Consider the following 20,479-nt stretch of genomic DNA (forward strand, 5'->3'; position numbering starts at 1 on the left):
GTTGTTATTTTTAATAAATACTACTCAGCCCTATAAGGTAACAATGGATGAACTACAACAAACATTCTTGAATATCTGTACAAGGTAGGAATTTTCATCCCTCTACAGAAACCCAAATTATCAAATTTCCAATGTGTAAAACATATGGGTATTCAGTATAGACTACCCAAGTGAACAAGAAAAATAAAGAAGCTGTTTGTTTACTTTATTTTAAAGGTGAGACGAGAGGAATACTGCATGCAACATTTTATAATGCTATCAGAATAAGCAATAACAAAGATTTTCTAAGACCCAAAGAATTAGAAATTGAACTCTATTAGAAATAACTGGAACATAATAATGGAAAGAGAGGGATAAAATAGAGCCTTTGAAAGAAAAAGTTATAAACTATAATCAACATGTCATTACGAAAGTAAAACTTTGGGGAAAAGGTCCTCAGTTCTGCAACACGAACACAGCTTGCTGGATTAAAAGCCAGAAAAGAAAAACCAATGCACTGACAGCAATCACCACCTAAACATAAGGGAGAAAAAAGAGAAGGACAGAGTAATTTTTATGTAGTTAGTTATTAAACACAAGCTCTCCTTCTCAGATTGTGCTCACTCAGGGCAATTGAAGACAGTCCATTTCTGGACTGGCACACACCCTTACGTCGATTTCAGCACAAACTACAACAGATTTCTGCCACTCACCTCTCAGAACAAGGTGTTGACTTGCTACTGTGCAGGCTTTGGCTTTCAGCTTCAGAGCCTATGCTCCTTCCACCTTCATCTTTTGCAATTGTGATTTCTCCTTTGGTAGCTGCCCTGATTATCTTCCTGATGAAAACAGGAAATTAAAAAAAAATGTTGTAAAAGTTGCAATATCTTTCCTGGAAACAGCAAAATGCACATTCTATTCAATTCATGTCTGAGCTACTTGGGATATAATTGTCAACAAAGTTCCAAATCTGAATATCAAGCTGATTCCTATGAACAAAAGCAGCATCATATTTACAATAAGCTACTTTAGGACACAGAATATCAAAATACCACAGAATCACAGAATAAAATGTTAACTACTTGCTATAAACTAACAGTGCCTTTCGTGAAAATTCTCAGAATTTTACAGTAGACACACAGCAAAGAATTTTTATCAAGAATGCGTATTTTCTTGTAGGAAATTACCATGTGTATTTTCTCTTAAACATCTCTTTGCAGTTTCTATACTTGTACATAGCAATACCTCAAACTTCTTGAAAACACACCACCACCCCCCTATCCTACCTAATCCCGCAATACTTGGTTTAAAAAGATGGAAATGAAATTAGGTGTAACTGAATAGTCACAGTATACTTCACAGACTTACAAGCAAGAGTGTAGAAAGGTTTCCCATTATGCTAAGTTTAAGGAGTTGGCCCCAGAATGGCTTTGCTAAAGCAAATGCACTCATGAGATATATGTGGATCCTGAGTGAGGAAAAAGGAGCAAGGAAGAAAGAGGAGAAGTAATGACTTACTCCTAAGAGAAGTGGCCTATTTCTTGTAGAAATAAATTTATGGGGAATGTCGCTATTGGAAAATGTTCCAAATCACAAACTAAAAAATGCTGGAAGCTACTAAAAAAAAAAAAGTAGAAAATAAAAACAAAACAAAACAAAACAATTTGTTTCTCATGAGTAAACGTTCAATGGATTTAAGTAAAGGAGGATCCGAAAACTAAATTTTAAGGCGCACTCCCTATAGCTACCAATTAACATAGTTCTGAGCAATGTATAGGCTCCCCTACAACAAATTCCCTGAGCTGGTTCCTTCTTCACCTTCATTTCAGAAGCCAGAGATATTCTGATGCTCTTTTCACCATTACTAATGAGAGAAAAATACTTCACATCGATTTCCTGATTGACTGGAGGAAGGAACTCCATACCCACTACTCCTCAACAGTCGAAGAGGTGTAGAAAGCCATCTACCTACCCTATGTTTGAGATCTACAGCTCTACCCATGACATGAACATTCATCCAATTTTATTCCCATTCACTGAACTTTCTCAAGTTACGTTTGAACATCACACATGCAACCATATATACAATGCATCTGTTCCTGTCCCCTGAGAATGAGTGAGCGCTTCTCTAAGGCCATGGCCTAAGTGGGTTTATACACTTCACAGGCTGTAAAATGACCACTATCATCTATTCACTGTCACACACACAAAAAAACAAAGGAGCACTGCTTGGTTGTTAGACTAAATTTACACAGCTAGAAGCCAAAGGGAAACATGACTTGTAAATGGGAGGAATGAGTATACGTAGAAAACAGGCCTTTCTTGAATTTGCTTTCTCAGCAAACCTGCTTTCAGAGACCCTCTGCTATTTCAAATATAAATAGGAATAATCCAGCAGTTAAATTGCTTTTTTTTCTGCTATGTTTATAGCTGAAGGGTAATTACAGCTGCATTTCCTTGGAGACAGCAGTCTAATTATAGGAAGCAGCTCTCAGTTGAAGAGTCTTTCTAACTCTGGAAAATTTGGGGCTGATGTGGACTGTTGGAGAGTCTCAAAAGACAATCCATTTGACCGCATGCAGCTGTTATGCGATTTTCACTTTCCAAAAAGAAAAGGCTTTACCCTATCTTTCTAGGTTTGCCAAAGATTGATTTATGTCCAGTTAGGGAGGAGGTTGATATTTCTTTTTCTTCATTCTCTTGGTGTTGATCTTTGAATGTTCTTTCTTCATCCTTACTGGAAACTGTATCTTCAGTGATGGGGAACGAAAAAACAAACAAGAAAAAAAATCAATATTTAAACACGTAAAGGCAGCAAACATTAAACAGACTGCAAAAATAGGTTTTCAATCTTTCAGTATTAAATGAAACCACATGATAAAATATCATATGAAAACAGCTGGGAAGATTCTTTAGTTTTACTGTTTAGTAGAGGAAAAATAAATTTCAAGTAGTTTGAAATGTTTCTTCCTACCAGCTTTAATGTTGAACTATGCTTCTGAATTTATCACTGACACTACAGTTAATAATCAAAGGACTTGAAATATAATTTTGCAGTGTAGCGCATTTTCTGTGTTGCATGAAATAATGTTTTCTTAATTAAAATGCATGTTCATTTGGGAGCAGATGGCGGAAAAAAATGGCTCATTTTTTTAAATGTGTCTTTCAAATATAAATACATAGTAAAAAAAAAAGTCACAAAATACAAAAATATCAAAAAAAAAGAACACCAGAAACATCAGTCTGACAGTTTCTGAAGTACCACATTCCTACTGAAAGACATGAATGCCACCTCTGAAAAGAGACTACTTAAGTACCAACTTCTGTGATCAGAGTGAAATAGTTATGAGACAAGTGAAGCGTAAGGATTCAGGCTGAACTCCTATTTCTTAATGCAGTGGTACCAGCAAGGTAGTACAGCAGCTCACAAACAGTACATGCTTGCTCTGCTCAATCAGGACAGAAGAATGCTTTCTTTATGTAAGCGTGAAGGTGCAACTTATTGGAGGTATCTGAACCAAAGGTACCTCTCCAATCTCACCTGACTTTCCAAAATGGAAATCAGGGATCATGCATTTTACACATTACCATCACAAATAAGAGAGACAAAGATGAAAAATGGCTGATTATTGATTACGCTTACATCTTCTACAGTGAAGAATGAAGTGCAACACAGGTAAAACACCCTGGGAAAATGGTTTGAACGTACTAAGCATATGCAGCAAATCCCTCTGTTGAGGTCCCTACCTGGGGACTTGCGCAGGATGGACTGTCTGACAACATCGGTTCCGAGATTTGACTGTTTGAAGCGCTTTGCTCTCTCTTCAAAGAACCATTCTCCTGTCACTATCCTTAGTTGTCTGTATGGGAAGAAAAAGACAAAAAGCCACTAAATGCAGTTTTTCCACGTGTCAGGACTGTTATGAATTAACTACACGTGTGTTCAAAGTTCAGACAGAACTTGTGCCTTTGCTATTGTTTTGGATAATGCTGTCTTTTCTGGAGGTAACTGGAAAGATTTCAAATCCTTCTGCCTATACTCACAAAAAGAAATCCTGCATCGTCATTGCTGTTTCCTTTGGTAAGTTTTTGATGCTAACTGCCAGCATGTCTTTGAACAACTTTCATTATACTATAGCATCACCACTTCTGTTGCCCCACCATGTACAGTTGATGGCAAAATGCTACTAATCACAAATATTCTAAATGAATGAATAAATAAATCTATATAAAATCACTCCAAAAATAACTTGGCTCCAGGCATGTTCTTACTTACTTTATGTCCAGTAAGAAAACTTGCTAACCTATTCCAGAAAAGAAATCATTAGCCTTCCTGGCATGAAAATTCCAAATCCAAAACATGCACACAAATGAGGTAGTAGAAGGTTACTGCCTTACCTCGTTGTTGCATGTTTCTAACGTCAACATCATGTATTTTGTATTCACATTTAGTCACTATGTAAGGTGTTAAATAAAATCTCTGCATTTCCACTCAGAAATGTTAAATTACTTTTTTTTTAGATACAAAAAATCATTGTATTAGAACCTATATGGTAAGAAAACATGTATTTTCACAATTTATTTACTGCACGCACTTCCCTATGCAGTTATTTTTATGTCAAGGTCTACAGCAAGTTTAGTGCTTTGTATCACATTGTAAAACTGTCATACGCTCAACTATACCAGTGTATTCTACTACAATATAAATGATGTATTATATGATCTACGTGATTCACTCACTTTTCCCTCAATTACTCCTAGGTTTGACCACAAAGCTCCCCAAGTTTCATTTTCCCCTTGGATACAGGCTTCACTTATGTGTGGGTAGAGGTATGAGGTCCTTCTCTGATATCCACCTCCTGAAAACCATCTGTAGTCAGCCAATGCAAGAGTCACTTGGAGCAAGTATAGAGGCCTCAACCTTTACATCGGACCTTTGTCCTTAATATCAACTTTTGCCTTGGCTTCTCAGCTTCTGGTAGCACTCTTTTGTGAAAATGTCCATACATAACAGGTTCTATAAAAATATCACATTTTAATGACATATATGGGGAAAATAAAAAGCTCTGTACTTTTGACTTTTTAGCACACTAATACAGGATGAGACGTGCAAATGTATTTTTCATGTATGCTGAACAATTCATAGGAAGGCTAGTGTTCATATAATCTTAATCATTCATGCACTGCAGGAATAACTACAAAAATAATTCTTGTTCTACTGAATGAAAATGATTTCAGATTACATGCCAAAGTTTCTGACTTGAGGTTTGAATTTCATAATTGCACTTGACATTCCGAAACAAAAATTGAAGAGCGAAACCTAACCATCTTACAATGATATTATTTTCATGGGTGTATAATCATGACGAAGGCAGGCTGTCTTTCCTACTAAAATAGCACATATTTCTTCTATTTTTGATACCAAACCTTAACTATTTCCATCTAGATAATTGTTCCAGTGGGAAGAGAATCAAGATCACATACACAGCATTACATCAAATCAGTGCTCCCAAGTTTGTTCTCAGTTGTTTTTAAAATGGATTCAGGTTCCATCATTACTGTAATCATGGTACACATAGATATTTTCTTTCCCTCATCAGTTAGCACACAGCATACAAACTTAAAAAAATGTGTTTTACAAAAAAAATGTTTAGTCTGGCCTTCCTGGATGTATGACAGATGTTAAAACCAGTAGCTTTAGAAAGAAGGAAACTAGAGTTATAAATTTTAACAGCAGCAACTGTTGCTTGGTTGCATTTCCCTGTTCTCAAAACACCTAGGAAAATTTGAAAGAAAATCATGTTCAAGTAGCTACATTTAATACAAAACAATGTAGGTACTACGTAAACTTCTCATGTATTTTAATTAGTGAGCCAGATAATCACATGTGTGAGAGGGAGTACAACTCCCTGTTTCATGTTTCTTCCTCTCCGATCTCCCAATAAACACAGTAGCTTCATTAACAGCTCAGCTTCCAAACAATACAACCTGTAGCCTGTCCCTATCAACAACTCAGCTTGTTATTTTCCACTCTGATTTTTGGAAGACACTTCATTGTTAAATGTGCAATTATAAACACTCCATTTAAGATGGAAATTATCAATTTTTACTTTTTTTTTAAAGTCAACAACAGAAAAACACCACTACCAAGTATCTCACTTCCTCTTTGGGAAGTGAAATTGGAAAAAACAGCAGGACCAAAAGCTGGATAAAGTGTAGCCTATAGATAAATAACCAAAACATACACACCCCTCTTTGCAGGCATTCAATCGCACAGAATACTTTCTAAAACATAAATTAATTTCAGAATATTTTTCATATGCTGTGAGGCTATTAAATAGAAAATTGTGATTCTATTAAAAGAAGGCAAACTTACATGGAAGTTGGGGTGGAGGGAAATCTGATGAACGTTTTTATTCTAAAGCATTTGAAGTATCTATTCTTAGGCTCCTAATGTGAGTAACTGTCACAATGATACTGAGTTTTCATGACACTTTGAGAAAACATAGTTATTGCACAGATGAAGATAGGTCTCCCATTACTGCTTAACTCAATTGTAATAACCTGGGCCACGTAGGCATTTTATCTTGCTGAAGAATTCAAAAATAAAGTCCCTGTTCATATACATCTAGACATAATCATGATGAAAAGCACAGCATTAAGATGAAAAATCAGACGATCGCTTGAAGGACATGATTTTAAATTAAATGTTAAATTTAATACACAAATGAATCACATTTTAGGATGATACAGGAAAAATGTGACCTTGATGGAAAGTTTCTCTTCTAGTACCTGTGTTTGATAGGCGCTGATGACTCAGCTGTTCCTTGTACACAAGGAATGAAGCAGAAAACTTTCTCTTTCACCAAGTGCACTGCTACACAAAGGCTCATTTTATCTCATTAAGCACTACAACATCTCATCTCATTAATAAAGACTATCTTATTCTCTATCCTCAGTGACAACAGACCATAGAATCTGGGTGAAGACTTGGCTCTAGCTCTTCTTGACCCTTGAATAATTAATCTTGGAACTTTATATTCTAGGTGGTAATAACTCTGGTAACAGAAAAAAACAAGTTACTTTCTCCTTCTGGACATACAAATGAAGTATCCTTCCTCTGTAACTAAAAACTGGAAGGCAATTTGCAAATAATTCTCAGTCTGTTATTCTTAAAAATTCTAACAAACGTCTCTGACTTTTTACATCCAAATTTCTTTCCTCAAATTCACTAAATCTCTCTCTGAAAGTGGTTTAGAATGTAATTAATGATTTGTAATGAGATTCTCCATCACCATCTGACTTCAGTGAAATAGTATTAAAAGGTAGTAAGGATTATTTGGAGGCATGGAAGAGATTAAATCAGACTTGCTTACTGCCACATGAAGACACTCTAGTAGACAGAAGAACAAAGAGATAGATTTTATTATTAAGCAGACTTGTACCTCATCCTTTCAGCTACCATTATGCTACCATACAAGTGTTTAATTTGTTCAGAAAACAATACTGTGTTTTACCAAAGGAGTATCTTGAGATAACCTGATCTTCAAGTCAATCAACACGCTTGCAAATTGGCACTCTTTTTCTTGATTTTTATTAATTTTTTTATTTCTGTAGCTGGACACAAACTCACTCTAAATATTAAACCGATGCTATTCATCAAAGGCTATAGGACAGAAATCCCAAACCCCTGTTCAGTGAGTGGATAGGCTGTACTCAAGACGGTCAGAAACAAGAAAGGGTCAAAATGCATTAAAAGAAGCAATAGACCAAAGCTGGCTGATATTATCAATGCTTTCTTTCATTGCCCTAAGATGTCTTTTGTTTCAGCAACCATTTTGTATTATTATTTCTGTAGTTCAAGTGATTTATCCAATACATTTTGAAGTACTTAAACATCTCTTTTGTTAAACACAGTAGATTCTCAGTACACAAATTTCTTCACTGACACCACGTGTATTGCAGCAGGCTTTCCAAGAAAGACTTACTTTTGAATGTGTTCCCTCAGATAAACACGATTACTATTATACAGTATACTGTGCAGTTTATTGCCACTACCATCACATTAAGCAGTAGTTAATAGACATTCTTGTGAACTATTCTGGCAGAGCAACCAATAATTAGTATCACAATAAAACCAAAGAGAGTTCATGAAGGCCAAGAATCCATCCCTGTCTTTTAAGAGTCTCACAGTGTGTACAACATACAGCTGTTACAGTAAGTGCTGGTGTCTATACCAGTGTTGTCTTAAACCTCTTTCATGAAGGTTGCTAAAAGAAAATAAATGTAAAGAAAAAGGAAAGATTGCTAGTAGGTTTTGCTAAGTCACTAGCATGGTATAACAACTCAGTTTAATGGACTCAAACACTGTATGCAGATCAATGCTACGTAACTAAGTTTTTTCTCCTCCTATCTTGTCTTTCTTATTCACGCAGCACAACTGTCTCTCTTAGCACTCATTTCTCATTTTCTGTCCTTGCCTTTTGCCTTTCAATCTTGTCAAAGCCTTTCTATTAACTTCCTAAATGTAATTCAGAAAGCCTACTAATCCTAATTTTCCCTACCTTTCTCACTTAAGTAAAACAGAGGAAAGCAAAAATGAAAGAATTTAAAGTAGAATTATGCATAGTGCTTGGATTTAACTGAAATACCCATCTGCATCACCTCTACATTACCCATGCAGAAGATAATGTGTTTTTTTTAGCAGCATAGCAAACGTTTTACAGATCATTAACTGCCTTTATAGTCTTACAAAAACAACGTATAAAAACAAAAAGGACTAAGACAGATTTGAATTTAGTAAAAATACATAACGTTAAGGTTGTCAAGGCTTGAAACAATTTATACTATACTTTGCAGTAACTTACATGCAAGCTTCAGTTGGAGTTGATATTCAAGATGATTGCAAAGACCATTACTTGGCATGCAGAATGCAACACAACCACATACATTTTGAGAGGTGGACACATTCACCTTTCAGCGACAAAACAGAACCAACTACTGATGTCATCATTCCTGAGATAGGTTTATGTAGCCTGTTTTTAAAACAAGATTCTGTGTCCTCTCCCAATTATACGAATAGTTTTTCTTACCACGTACCCTAAATCCTTTCATTGCAATTCAAGTATCACATTACTTTCCCTATCCAAAGTGAGTATGTAGGACAGCTTGTACGCATCCACAATGCAGGTGCCTTCTGTAAATTCAGTTATTTCAACTTCTCTCTTGCCTAGGCCAAACATTTCTGCCTCCATCCATTACACTGGACACACCATGTTCTAGGCTCATTAGCACTATTTTCTGTTCAACTTTCCCCAGCTGACCAACATATAGCATCCTACACAAAATGAGGCAGAATACTCTATACAAAAAATGACTGTATCATATATTTTGTAGGCCAAAATTCTGTTTGCACATCCTGAGTGATGCCGGACTTATCACAGCTGCATAAAACTGTTTATTCATGTGGCTCATGTTTAGCTTTTCATTCAGTGCAATACCCCAATCCTTTCCTAAGGAACAACTGCTTAAGCTTTTTTCTCACTCTGTTTCTCCAGCTGTTTTTGTCAAAGTAGTATTTGCACATGCCTATAGGGAGCTACCATTTACTTTCTCTTCAAACCATTTATCTAAATTATAAGCATCACTTTGAGCCCCAGGCCTGTACTTCAACATGTCTGCAACACCCCTCAGTTTCATGTCACCGGCAAGTAAAACTAGCAAACTCATCTGCTGCACCAAGTCCCAAACTAAAACATTGTACAGTAAAAATCCAGGGAATACTCTGCTCTAAACCACTATTTATTTAGACAATGAAACGCCAGCAACTACTTTGGCAAGAGAGCTTTGTAGTTCTCCAGACACGTTTGCAATTACACTGATAGAATTTATTCCAGAGCACAGTCTTCCTTCTTTATAAACTCACAGGAACAGTACAATAGGAGCTATCAAAAGGTTCACTGAAGTCAAGTTACAAGACATTTATGCATCCTCTTCTATCCATAGATCTGCCACCCTTTCAAAGGAAGAAATTAAACAGTTTATGACATTATCTGTTCTTGAGCCAGCTCTTATTCATCATCCTGTCAGCTCTTCTTAGCTCTCAAACAGTACTGTGATCATTTGTTTCAGTATTTGTAGAGAAAATAAAGGTAATCTGACAGGGCCAACAAATTCCGTGTTCTTCTTTCATTTATTTTTAAACAGCAGAATAGCGTTTGCTATTCTCCTCTCTGTCATCTCACCTAGACCTTATAATGACGAAGTCTGAAAGGCACAGAATTCAGATTACCCCAGAAATTGGCTGTAGACTACAAGGAGATCAGCCACGCCTCTAACAGTTTAACATTTCATAAAATCAAGTGCTTGAACATGACTCGTCTTAGAAGAGGTGAAATGATGTCCTCTGGATGCATCTGCACCAATGCAGAGCTTACAGAATTTGGCTAAAAATTTAGACATTAGCTTTTTAAAGCTGAAGTCAGGAGACACAAACCTTAAACTCTCTGCCCTGCTCCATTAGTTTTTCATTAACTGTCTAGGTAGCCAAAGTCTGACATAACTACCATTTTGGGTTTACTTTTTGATACAATTTAGAAAAAAAACTTTATTTCCTGATCTGTAAAAAACAAACGAAAACAAAAAAAACACCAACCAACAAACCTACAACAACAGAAGAACAAGCCCAACTCCCCCCTATGAAATAATGAAAAATTCCTTCTAAGAAATTACCAGTTTTTACCCTTGTATCATGTCTTTTTCTTAGATATGTAATTTCCTCACGGATATGGGAGCTGAGGTGTAAAAACATTAAGGCATTTAACCAAGCTCTATTGCACAGTATAACTTTCCTTCAGGGTTATCTTACAAAGACTAGCTACAAAATTCCATATTACTATACTAATCTAGGGAAATGATCCTCCAAGTATATATTAAATAAGTGATTTTGAACATATAACGCTGGAAAACAGTGCAGCAAATAAAAACACCAGAAAAGCTTCCATTGTATAACCGCTATGCATATGCTCTTGTGCATAAAACAAGAGAGAGATAAAACAGTGACACCAGCATACCATTACCTACAGAGAGGTAATATCTACATGTATTTATGAAAGCTGCACGACTTACGCAATCTTGGCACACACTGAGCACTTCCACTGCCCATCAGTTCCCACTGCACGACACTTATTGCAGACTCGAAGTTTGCAGGTCTGGCACAGGTCTCCTCTATCAAAGATAAAGCCCAGCCCTTTCTGACAGCGAACGCAGACCCTGCTGTTGTCCTGTTGGCAGTGTCGGCTTCCACCTTTTCTTTTCACTTCCAGAAGCTCATTTTTCAACTTCCTGCAAAGAAGAAAATAAAAGCCATTAATTTACAACTGATTTCTGAGTGTTATTCGGATAAAATTTTTGGAGATCAATCAATATGTCCATACATACAAATAAGGTCATGAAAAACGTGCTCAATATATAAATTGTACTTTTGACACATATATGACAAGAATAAATCTGTCTTCCAACCTCTCAGATGAGCAGTCAAGAAGAAAGTATGCAGTCTTGTGGTAGATCAGTATACATGATTGCAGGCAGCTGAACAGTTCTGGACCACTGTCAAACTACCTTCACCTGTATGTTATCAATAATTCATGACATGCTGAGCCCAGGTTGAACGCAGCTCAAAACTGAGATTTTTTCATGCCTCCAGCTTAGCAAAAGAAAATCTTTCCTGTAACTAGTGAGCATTTGAGACTGTGACATGGTAGAGTTTGCCACAAATACAATTGCAGTTCTGCAGTGGCTATTCAAAATTCTTAAATCTTAAGAAACAAAACCAACTAACCACAGAGCTGCCTGTTCTATGCCCCTTGTTCCTCAGGAATGGAGATCTTTCATTTATGAAAGGATTTCTGATGGTGGTTTGTTCTGATACGCTTATACTGTGCTACAGTTGATTTCATCAAAGGTTATTAAGAAACCAACAGATAATTTGAGGTTTTGGATGGCTAACCAAATGATATCATAGCATAACACCATCTTTTTTTCTTTCCTTAAAGGAGAATACTGGTTTAAATAACATAACTTTCATCTTACCAGCTCCACCATTGACTCTGCAGGATAAAAATATTTGCATTTAAAGACCTAATTTAAAAACAGCAATTTCATGGGTGCATGAGTTAAGTCCTTAGGAGAAAAGAACCGTTTGAAAAGTGCAACTACTGCTACAACAGTAAAAAAGGAACTTATCTGATAGTAACAAACACATTTTATCTTAAGACAGCAAAAAACAAACGGTTAGGAGGGAGTAGGTGACTCATCTGGAAAAAAAAAAAAGCCATTGTAACAACCTCAACAACCTCTAACCAATCACAGCCTAGTAGTACCAGTTACACAGTATGGAAAATGGAAAACAAGTGCACCACGCACCTGAACTGATTTATCAACATCCTTTATCACCCAGTACAGGATCCAGCTGTATTGTAAACATCCAATTTTGCCATTCTAACATTTGAGTTCTCCTTAGTTTTAAGGGAATCTAATGAATCACACAGTTAGACAATTTTAATCTCAAATATTAAATAAGAATTTGTCTTTATCGATTCTCCTATTAATATTAAAGAGAAGATAAAGTCCAGAAGTCAAATTAATAAGCTTCTGGAGAAAGAATCCTGTTATACACTGAGATTTCTAAGTCATCTATTATGATAGCATTTGACAGAAGATATTATTAAGAAGAAAACTGTTACGGGCAAGGATAATGGAATATTTTGTCATTTCTCTAACTGTGAATCCATATTAAGATCTCTCTTCTGTTTGACAAAATACTGTACATGCATCGGAGAAGAGTTTTGTTGTAACTAGTGCTTCAGCTAGCACTAGGGCCTAAAGTATCACATTAAACACCAAACTAGACAAAACAAAAACAAAAAACAGACTAAAGCAAATCTAAGAAATTACCCTATATTAGGTCCATCAAGCATGTAAATATGAAAGTCTAGCACTCTGTAAAGATGAGGTAAAACATGGAGGCAGCAAGAGATACAATTCTACAAGAGTAAAGCCAAGAAACAGCCAGTAAGTCATAGCTGTAGACACCATCACCCAGCACCTGCAAGAGGCACAAAACATCCCTGAAGGAGTCTCACCCTCCCCTACTGATAGCCTTGTGGCTTCAAGAATCACAAGCACTCATCTCATTCCTACACAAATGAAGCCACCAGAGATGGAATATTTGCTAACCCTAATACCCTTGTAAAGAAACAAAGAAGTGATCAGAAGCCTTAAGAGAGCCATTTCTTTCCTTAGCATGCTTTACCTTAAAGAACATGCATATCCCAAGTTTATAAAAATTGAATAGTTTTAGTGCTACAAGTTTAGTGCTACAAGGCAAGGCAGGCACACTTACATCTTAACAGATACAAAGCACAGAATTCAAGTATCCTTAATTTTATTCTGCCGCTCTAAATCTTCCAGATTTCAAATAGTTGTAAAAAAAAAATTCCCTAGAAAACAAAACTCTTCACTCATGTCTGACATGATACCTAGAAAGTAACAGCTACTGACAATCCACAAAAGGATGAGCTATCACCAATTTACATTGACATTTCCTCTCATTGTAAAAACCTATCTACTTAAGCCCCTATTTTATAAGCATTTCACATTTTGCTTATGGAACATATTTTTTTATGATAAAAACTACCTTTTATGATAAAAAGTACCTTATGATAAAAAATATTTAACTATGCAGATATATTGGTGGCAATGAAAGGAAATAGGAAGATAGAGAAGAAAAGGGGAAGAGAATTGGAGTGATGAATAGCAGAATAGGGGACAGAACAGAGGAATGGAGATGTGGTAACTGACATCATATTGGAGACTAACATTCACATGCTTCCACAGATCAATATTTTTCTGAGCAAGTTCTTTATCCTCTCATCTAATGACTATTACCAGGATTTAAAAAAAAAACAAAACCATCCAAAACCTCAAATTATCTGTTGGTTTCTTACTAAGCTTTGATGAAATCAACTGTTTGCTAAGTATATCAGAATAAAGTACCTTCAGAAATCCTTTCATAAATGGAAGATCTCCATTCCTGAGGAACAATGGGGCACAGAACAGGCAGTTCTATCCTTAATAGTCCCTAGCAGTAGGAGCTACTTCATTTTGAACAGTCTTTGGTTCAAAGAGTAGCAATATATGACATGGAACTACCCAATTTCCAAATGACACAGCCTCCAGACAACCAACTTCCTTTCTTCCCATCCACAGAGGGATCAACAATGTCCTTTAACACAAAACCTCCTTCCTTAAAATATTACTTACAGCCAGCATTGCAAAAAAACATACACCATATCTACTATATACTAATTTCTCATTTTGTGCTTACAAGTCTAAATATATAATCACCAGGTAAACCACATCTATTGTCACTCAAATTTAAACATTTGATCTACTCTTTGCCTTTAGTTACCACTCAGTGTATCCATGCTAACAGATTCTCCTATACCATAATGGAGATAATACCTTAAATTGCTTCTGTGGATCTGTTCTGACTGCTCATGAGATATCATTTTAATAAACTGAAGAGAGAGGAATGCTAACCTCCCCTGACAAGAATCCATGCAACGCTTGTACTACTTTTGGCAACTTGAACATCGTGGGAACAATGAAGGTAATTACCCAACCAGGCCTCATTCTTGTAAGAAATTGGCATTTTCTTTAATTGTTTTCTCAGTTCAGCAATTATTACACTGATGTCCTCTCTTCTAAAAGCCTGGCAACTCGCAGCTCACAGCTTTTTTTTTTTTTTTTTGTAAACAAAGCTGTCTAGGAATACACTCAAGGTAAGAAAGCAGTGTAAATTAGCAAGTGAGCATGTCATGTGTGTTTGCTCTGTGACAGCATATTAATACCAAGGAGGAGAGTTAGCTCCAAATGCAAAGTGCCATGACCATCAGAGCCAGGTGACTGTGTAACACCAGGCCTGGAAGGAGGCAGCAGAGCTGCTGCTGGAGTAGAGACAAACCAACAAACAGATAAACTACAGCTTGCGCATAGATTCTTCTGATTTAGTTTTGATTTCATGAATTGTAATATCACACATCTACTGCATGAGGGCTGCTCGAAAGTAATGCCTCCTGTTTTATTATGTTGGCCCACAACATCAGAAGCACACATTGGTATAGCAGTAGAGGCTGAACCGTCCCACCAACATTCCATTCCCTTTTGTTGCCGTGTGACAGATGGCAGTGGAGGAGCACTCTGACACAGTGGTGTCTGACATGGAAGTGCAGATGAAGAAAAGGGCTGCAATTGAATTCCTCCATGCAAAAAGCAATGCCCTCACCGACGTTCATGAACACTTGTTGACTGTTGATGACAACCAAGCAGTGGATGTGAGCACAGTGAGGTGGTGGGTGGTGTGTTTCAGCAGTGGCAATAGTGACAGTGGGCTATCTCCGCTAGTGCAATCTTCACTAGCGCAGCATACTTGCTCATGTTCATTGTTGGTGAAAACACATAGCTCCTGGTGGTGATTATGTTGAAAAACAGTTTTGTAGGTGAGAATGTGCTCTATTAAACAGTGTTATTGCATTCTTCATACTTGTTGTAGTTGGAAAGAAATAGGAGGCATTGCTTTCGGAGCAATCTATGTAATAAGGGTTATCCTAAAACGAGTCTTAGAAGAACAAAACTTCAGAAATAGTAAAAGAGTTGAAAAGAAATACATATCCCAGTTAAGAACAGACAATTCAGAGTGTATTGACTGACACATTCTGGATACAAATTTCTCCTAGCAATTCAAATGTATAATATATTAAAAAACAAACAAACAAACAAACAAAAAAAACCAAACCCTAACATTTGCTTCCTCAGTATGATTAATTCCACTATTTTTACGTAGCTATTTTAGATCTGTCAATGAATTATTTTACCAAAATAATCTTACCATTTGAAAACAATGATGATTATTTGATATTAAAAGTATTATACAACGTTTAACAAACAAAATGCTATTTTCACAATTAATCTGCAAATTTAAATTTATACTCAAACGAAATTTTCAGTTATACAAAACACACAGATGTAAAAACATAACTAGAACTTAGCATTTATTAAAATGTGTTGCTTTTTTATACTATCAAAGCTTGAACACAGAAAGAGTCCTTCCTGCCTTCTGTGTATTTCTCACATGTAGGTGAAATATTTACACATGATATAAAAATACAAGAACAACCACCTGCATTTCAGAATGCAAGTATGAGTAGTGACTGTGAATCTAACTCTTAACAATTTCATTACTAGGACATCCTTCTATGCCTACTGTTGCTTTCTCATTGAATCCAAAGACACTCTCAAGTTATTATGGCTTCTGAAGACACAGAAACAGAAAGAAAACAAAGAAATAAACAAAAGACACCATTATTACCAACAGAAATTCAGAGTGGAGCAGACAGATAAACATTCTTCTGTATAGTGTTCAAGCAAGTATCTTGCCAGAATTAAAAATGCATTAAAAAAAGCATTTGTTCTTTTGAAGGTACTCCAATAAAATATGTAACAGATTGCACCAAATGGAATTCCAAAGACAACACATGTTCCTCTGAAGTACACTTATGAGCCATAATTAAAGATATCCCTGCCAAGCTGTATTCAGAAAGAAAAAACGATGACGTTTCCCAGGAAGCAGTTACCCAGCTTTGTATAGCTGTATATCTTGAAAGTCTTTTATGGACAATATTCCATCATTGTCAGACAAAGTATGGTCTAGGGACAGTACTTCAGAAATGACTTGAATTTCAAGCCAACTGGTTAATATAGGTGCCAGAATTACGTATAGCATCACAACTTGAGTTAGCCTAACTAGCACTGTATTTCAGGTCAACCATGTTTCTAAGGTGCTCTTTCCATTTGTACCAAAACACTGGTGAGTCTAATACTACCTCTCCCCTAATCAAACCACATCCTAAGGAGCTGCTCTGGGTTCTCAGTAGATTTGACAAAATGACTTTCAGTATCACAAAAAACAAAAACAGGTGAATAGGATTTTTTAAGACACCATTAAAACAAAGAAACAACAACAACAACAAACAATATGAGTTTTAACTTACAAATTACTGCCATGTCCTACATGAGATTGGGACACAACAGCAGAAGCAAAAAGTTGTTTAGGGTGTTTGGGAAGCTAGTGATCTGGTTACTCTTCTGCACTTAATACCAAAGCCTTTGACAGATGACTACTGCACAGCTCACATTTTAAGGCCACTACCTTCAAAAACTGAAGTACACTGAAATGCTTATCCTGTTACAAAATAGAACACAATGCCTGGAACAAACAGTGCTCCATCTGTTTTCTTGCGTTCTGTTTTCTTCTTCGTCTGATGAATGATGAAGAAGTTTAAACAATTAATTCGCCCACTCCACCACAAAGATACTCTGTTCTTTCCAGTCTTGTACTAGGAGAGAGATGCCAGCTTTAACCCGCTCCATTTAGACGAGTAGCTATGTTCACTCTTCTAAAAGGGCTGCAAACCAAAAGGGGCACTGCACTTGGACTTGGTTATCTCAAGAGACAAAGCCTTCCAAAACCAGTGGGTAAATTTGCATGAATTCTCAAAATAATTTAATACAAAAGAAGCCTCAGCAAGTGCTGAATGTACATCTAAAATGCATTTCGGCAAGTCAAAGTCAAAAACAATGCAGCCTGGCCTCGGAGGACATGTACAGAAACCAGCAAATGCTGCAAATATTCCCTCTGTAATCCATTGCACTTAGCAGCCTCATCAACACTGAGTGCTGCATGTTGTCCACACTAAGCCTATTTCTCAGAACTAACATTAGACAGAAGGACAGCAGAGAAGCAATTGGAAGCAGCAGCAACATACTGGAAAAGTGTTTAAACCTTTAAGAGCTGATACTTTGCTGAAGTCATCCTCTGAATTACCTGGATCTCAAGCTGCCTCCACACATTTTTCTCTCAACTTTTATTTTGCCTTTTTTCCTCAGAAAAGAATACACAAACTCTATTCAACACTCTGAGTCTTTACTTCTCTCATTAGCGTGTTCTGACCCACACCTTCAGCTTGATTCTTTATTTATTAGTAAATCTAATAACCAAAGTAAATCCTAGGATTTTAAACGTAGTACTAAAGTCAGCCAAGACAATGTGGCTGTACTTATAGAGCAAGCAATTAAATTTCATTATACCATATTTCCACTACATGTTAAGCTTTCTACAACGTTATAAAGATCAAATGGCAGCTTTCCAAGCAGACTGCAGTTCTAAATGACATCAGTTTGAAATATGAATAGGCAATACATTGTAGATAAGTCTTATATGAAATGATCATTAGAACAAATTTACTGCAGTATTTCCCTGCACTAACAAATGGTCTCAGACTGAAGTTTAAGATTCACTTTCTTATTCTTCTGCTTTGAAGCAATGGATGCATCGAAATCTTCTATTCTTAAAGGGCCACACTAGCAAAAAAGATTTTTTTTAAAAAAACACATTTTGATCTGTAATTAACTCTGCCATCTCACAACATTGATCCTTCTTCCAGAGCATTTAGGAAATCTTCTCTGAGGAACATATAAATACCCATATTACAGAATTATATATATATACCTTTACAATAGTAAAAGTCTTACCTTATTCTTTTATCTTCAACTTTTTTCAGATACTCATCTCTCTTCAATACTCCCAGTATCATTTCCTTTTCATGTTCCAACAAAAATGACAGATTGATGATCTCCAAGTGCTTCGCCATGATTCCTCAGTGACACTTTCAGTGAGTGCTTTGTCTGATCAATTTTTCCAACGATTATCTGCACAGGTCCAAAAGCACTTCTGTGTCTCAATTACAGGATTCACAGTCAAGAGGTATTTCAAAAAATGCTCCTTTAAGTTAAGCAGGTGTCAAAGTTGTATTGCTCTGCCTTCCAACTACATGAGACATAAAGGTTTCCTCTTTGTTTCTTCCTTGAAAAAACCATTCATTTTTCTGGCTACTGAATGCCCCTATGTCCTGGCTGATGCTCTCTGACACGCTGTAGGCCTTCAGGCCACATTCATATGCAGCTGCAGAATCAGAATCATTCCTGGAATAACTGTAGTTCGGTGCCACAGAATAGTTGGGTGTATTTACTTCAAACTATCTGAAAGTCAAAAGAAACAAATGGAAGTGATTTTGACGTTACTGTTGTGGTCTGATTTAAGAAAGACTTAATCAAGTACTGGTTTGAAAGCCACCATATCATAAATGCCTACTTAGTTGTACACCATCAAGTTATCTCAGAAAATAAGTATAACTCATGTTTTCTATGTTGTTGTTGTTTATTTACTCTAATGGATGATAATTATATTCCCACAAGGGCTCTCTCTAGTGCATTACAATTTGCAATTCTCTTCCTACTGCAATAAGCTTAAATGACTGTATTCACTTTGTTATACTTCCATAATAATAAGGACCAGGTGTGGGATGATCAATCTTTTTTTCTGAAGTTAAATAATTGAAAATGGAAAGTAGAAAATTAGTTAAAATTTAAAAAGTGGAAAGACTTCAAAGGACAGGATTAACAGTAAGACTCATTCAACAACAAGTTCTCTATCCGTACTTCAGCAAGTCACCCGTTACACTTAATCACAACCACTTCAGAGAAACAGGAGCTTTTTAGCAGTGGTATATGAACTTACTACAGATTTAATTTAGGATGATACATCTTAGAAGAGCCCACTAAATACAGTGAGAAAGAAGAGTGACTAGCTAATGTGAATCCACTTGGAAATAAGACAAATTTCACACTGCTTTGTTTTGTTTATTCTAAGCAAAAAACAACTTAAAACAAACAAACAAGCAAGCCAACTACACAAAAATAGAAGAGGGACTTTGGTCCATACTTGACCCTGTTAGGAGAAAATCATCAGGAAGCTACTTGAAAAATTCTACTTTGTTTCTTTGCATTTATTTTTGAACAGGAAGACAAACAAAGAACAGCAGAAGCTGCTGGACCACTACACTTATTCTTAGGCTCTTGAAAATGGAGTTTCTATTCGTTAAGGCCAAGTTATTTGTAAACAAAGTAAGACAACCAACGTGTGAATCATATCTTGCTACTGTTACAGCTAAATTCTTCCCTGAACTGCCCAGCAAAGCAGTACTTCCATCCCAGTCAGGTCCTAAAATCATGATGTGCATGGAAGCACAGTGCTCTGGCATAAAATGGAGAGCTAAGTCCAGCAACCAGAGAACAAACAAGATGCTTGATGGGTCAGGGTGCTCGGAATTTCTGTTTGCAAATTTACCATACAGGGACAACGTAGGTGGGCACCAGACTTACACGAAGAATTATGCTGAGATTACTCTGAGAATCTAGCAGCTGGCAGCTCTGCCTGTGCCAGGGGGCTTGGATATTTATGGTCCTTGGGGTCCCTTCCAACCTAAGCCGTTCTATGGTTCTATGTTTTTCTCTATCAAAAAAAGAAAAAAAGAAAAAAAGA

At 36.4% G+C, this 20,479-nt stretch overlaps 1 protein-coding gene across 2 annotated transcripts in view; it reads right to left on the minus strand.

Annotated features, from left to right (window-relative positions):
- Window positions 1-20,479, minus strand: part of SYTL5 (synaptotagmin like 5) — a 79,232-nt gene that overhangs the window by 31,231 nt on the left and 27,522 nt on the right. For both annotated transcript variants that reach the window (XM_010725066.3, XM_003202999.4), the window contains exons 2-6: window positions 18,631-19,137; window positions 11,107-11,322; window positions 3,727-3,839; window positions 2,603-2,729; window positions 693-818 (exon numbers count right to left, since the gene is read on the minus strand). In XM_010725066.3, coding sequence (XP_010723368.1) covers window positions 693-818; window positions 2,603-2,729; window positions 3,727-3,839; window positions 11,107-11,322; window positions 18,631-18,749 — 701 coding nt within the window. In that variant the 5' untranslated portion in view covers window positions 18,750-19,137. The remainder of the gene's footprint in view (window positions 1-692; window positions 819-2,602; window positions 2,730-3,726; window positions 3,840-11,106; window positions 11,323-18,630; window positions 19,138-20,479) is intronic.

This window comes from Meleagris gallopavo, chromosome 1, assembly GCF_000146605.3.
Source record: "Meleagris gallopavo isolate NT-WF06-2002-E0010 breed Aviagen turkey brand Nicholas breeding stock chromosome 1, Turkey_5.1, whole genome shotgun sequence".
Lineage (NCBI taxonomy): Eukaryota > Metazoa > Chordata > Aves > Galliformes > Phasianidae > Meleagris > Meleagris gallopavo.